The sequence below is a fragment of the Lepidothrix coronata genome, unplaced genomic scaffold, assembly GCF_001604755.1.
Source record: "Lepidothrix coronata isolate B3197 unplaced genomic scaffold, Lepidothrix_coronata-1.0 Scaffold1395, whole genome shotgun sequence".
Lineage (NCBI taxonomy): Eukaryota > Metazoa > Chordata > Aves > Passeriformes > Pipridae > Lepidothrix > Lepidothrix coronata.
In genome coordinates this window covers 1-2594 of record NW_016691575.1, presented here as the reverse complement: position 1 = coordinate 2594, position 2594 = coordinate 1, and the positions used below count along the sequence as shown (strand labels likewise).

Here is a 2594-nt window from a genome sequence, read left to right as displayed (position 1 = left end):
TGGGTCCCTGACCCCCCCCCCGTGCCCCCAGGCCGGGAGCGGATCGGGCGGGACTCGCCCTACGAGCAGGAGGGGAAGGTGCAGTTTGTCATCGACGCCGTCCTGGCCATGGCCCACGGGCTGCACTCGCTGCTGGGCGAGGCCTGCCCGGGGGGGGGGCTCTGCCCCAGCATGGACCCCCCCGACGGCCGCCAGCTGCTCGCCCACATCCGCAGGGTGGCCTTCAACGGTACTGGGGGCACTGGGAGGGGCTGGGGGGGCACTGGGAGGGGCTGGGGACACTGGAGACCGTACTGGGGAGCACGGGGAGGCACTGGGATATACTGGGGGGCACTGGGAAGGAGCTAGGGCACACTGGGTGCCACACTGGGACAAACTGGAGGACATCGGAGGAGACTGGGGGGCACTGAAGGCCACACTGGGACACAGTGAGGGGCTCTGGAAACCCTACTGGCCCTTATTGGGATGTACTGGGAAGTGCTGGGTGGGGACTGCGGAGCACTGGGAGGGATTGAGGGCCTTAATGTGATGAACTGGGAGGCACTGGAGGCCATACTGGGAACACTGGTTTGCCCTGTAGTGGGGGGTACGTTGGTGCTGGGGTGGCACTGGGGGTTAGTGCTTTATACAGGTCTGTACTGGTTCACACTGATCCGTACTGGTCCGTACTGGTGTGCAGGCAGCGCGGGCACCCCGGTGTCCTTCAATGAGAACGGGGACGCCCCGGGACGTTACGACATCTTCCAGTTCCAGGGGGGCAACGGCACCGGCGCCTACAGGGCCGTGGGGCAGTGGGTGCAGGGGCTGCGCCTGCAGGTGGGGCTGGGACCCCCAGGGTGGGACCCCTGAACCCCCCCCCGGTCCCTCTGAGTCCCCCCCAACCCACCCCTGAGCCCCCAAACCCCCGTAACCCCTAAAACCCCCCTGAACCCCCCCAACTCCCCCAGGGGTGCCCCCCCCCAGTCAACTGGTGGGATCCCAGTGGCCAACTGGGGGCTCTGCTTGGGGTGTTCCCCTGTTCCCCCTGGGCAGGTGGGGTGTCTATGGGGGGGTTGGGGGGGTCCATGGGGATGTCTATGGGATGTTTGGGTGTCCATGGGGGGTCTTTCACCCCGTTCTCCCCCAGGAGGAGGCCGTGGTGGGGGGTCCCACTCGATGTCTCCCCCCTCCCCGGTGCGCAGCCCTCCGTGTGGGGGGTCCGCGGTGGGTTTGGGGGGGGTCCATGGGGCCTCACGCAGTGTCCCCCCCAGGAGGAGGCCATGGCGTGGGGGTCCAACTCGACGTCCCCCCCGCCCTCGGTGTGCAGCCTGCCCTGCGGCCCCGGCGAGCGCAAGAAGCCGGTGAAGGGGGTTCCGTGCTGCTGGCACTGCGAGCTCTGCGGGGGGTACCAGTACCGCGCCGACCCCCTCACCTGCCTGCCCTGCGCCTCCCACCTGCGGCCCACCCCCGACCGCACGGCCTGCCGGCCCACGCCGGTGCTGCGCCTGCGCTGGGGAGACCCCTGCGCCGCGGTGCCGGTGGCCCTGGCCACGCTGGGGCTCATGGCCACGGCCTTCGTGCTGGCCACCTTCGTGCGCCACCACGACACGCCCATCGTGAAGGCGTCGGGCCGCGAGCTCAGCTACGTCCTGCTGGCCGGCATCGCCCTGGTCTACGCCATCACCTTCCTCATGGTGGCCGAGCCCGGCGTGGGCGTCTGTGCCCTGCGCCGCCTCTTCCTGGGGCTCGGCATGAGCCTCACCTACGCCGCCCTGCTCACCAAGACCAACCGCATCTACCGCATCTTCGAGCAGGGTGAGGACGGGGGGCACGGGGGCCTGGGGGGGGGCCGGGTGAGGGGCAGGAGCTGAGGGATGTGGGACGGGCTGTCCCCACCCCTGCGCTCCTCACCCAGACCAGCCACAGCTACGGCGTCACCGGGGGGGGAGTTGGGGGGGCCCGAGAGTTCCGGGGGTGCCCAGGTGACACCCGGGGACACGCGGGGGGCTGGGAAGGGACCTTGGAGTTGAGGCTGAGGGATGTGGGGTGGGGTCCCACCTACACTGACCCACCACACCTCACACCAGGCGTGTCCCAGGGGTGCCCAGGTGTCCCGGGTGCCCCCTGACCCCGCGTGCCCCCCAGGTAAGCGCTCGGTGACGCCGCCGCGGTTCATCAGCCCCACGTCCCAGCTGGTGATCACCTTCACCCTCAGCGGCCTCCAGCTGGTGGCCGCGGCCACGTGGCTGCTGGTGCGGCCGCCCCACGCCCTCATCGACTACGAGATGGGCCGGACCCCCGACCCCGAGGCGGCGCGGGGGGTCCTGCGCTGCGACATGGCCGAGGGGGCCACGCTGGCCTGCCTGGCCTACGCGCTGCTGCTCATGCTCACCTGCACCGTGTACGCCGTCAAGGCCCGCGGCGTCCCCGAGACCTTCAACGAGGCCAAGCCCATCGGCTTCGCCATGTACACCACCTGCGTGGTGTGGCTCGCCTTCGGGCCCATCTTCTTCGGGGCCGCCCAGTCCGCCGACAGGGTGAGCTGAGAGGGCATTTGGGGTCCCTGGGGGGGTGTTTGGGGTCCCTGGGGGGGTGTTTGGGGTCCCTGGGGGGGT

General features: G+C 70.3%; 1 protein-coding gene across 1 annotated transcript in view; it reads left to right on the top strand.

Annotated features, from left to right (window-relative positions):
- LOC108510569 (metabotropic glutamate receptor 6-like) overlaps positions 1-2516 on the top strand; it is a gene marked incomplete at both ends in the record, with an annotated part of 4448 nt that extends 1932 nt beyond the window's left edge. Inside the window, 4 exon segments of the mRNA XM_017840245.1 lie at positions 32-229; positions 680-816; positions 1251-1794; positions 2125-2516. Coding sequence (XP_017695734.1) covers positions 32-229; positions 680-816; positions 1251-1794; positions 2125-2516 — 1271 coding nt within the window.
- Positions 2517-2594: the final 78 nt, after the last annotated feature.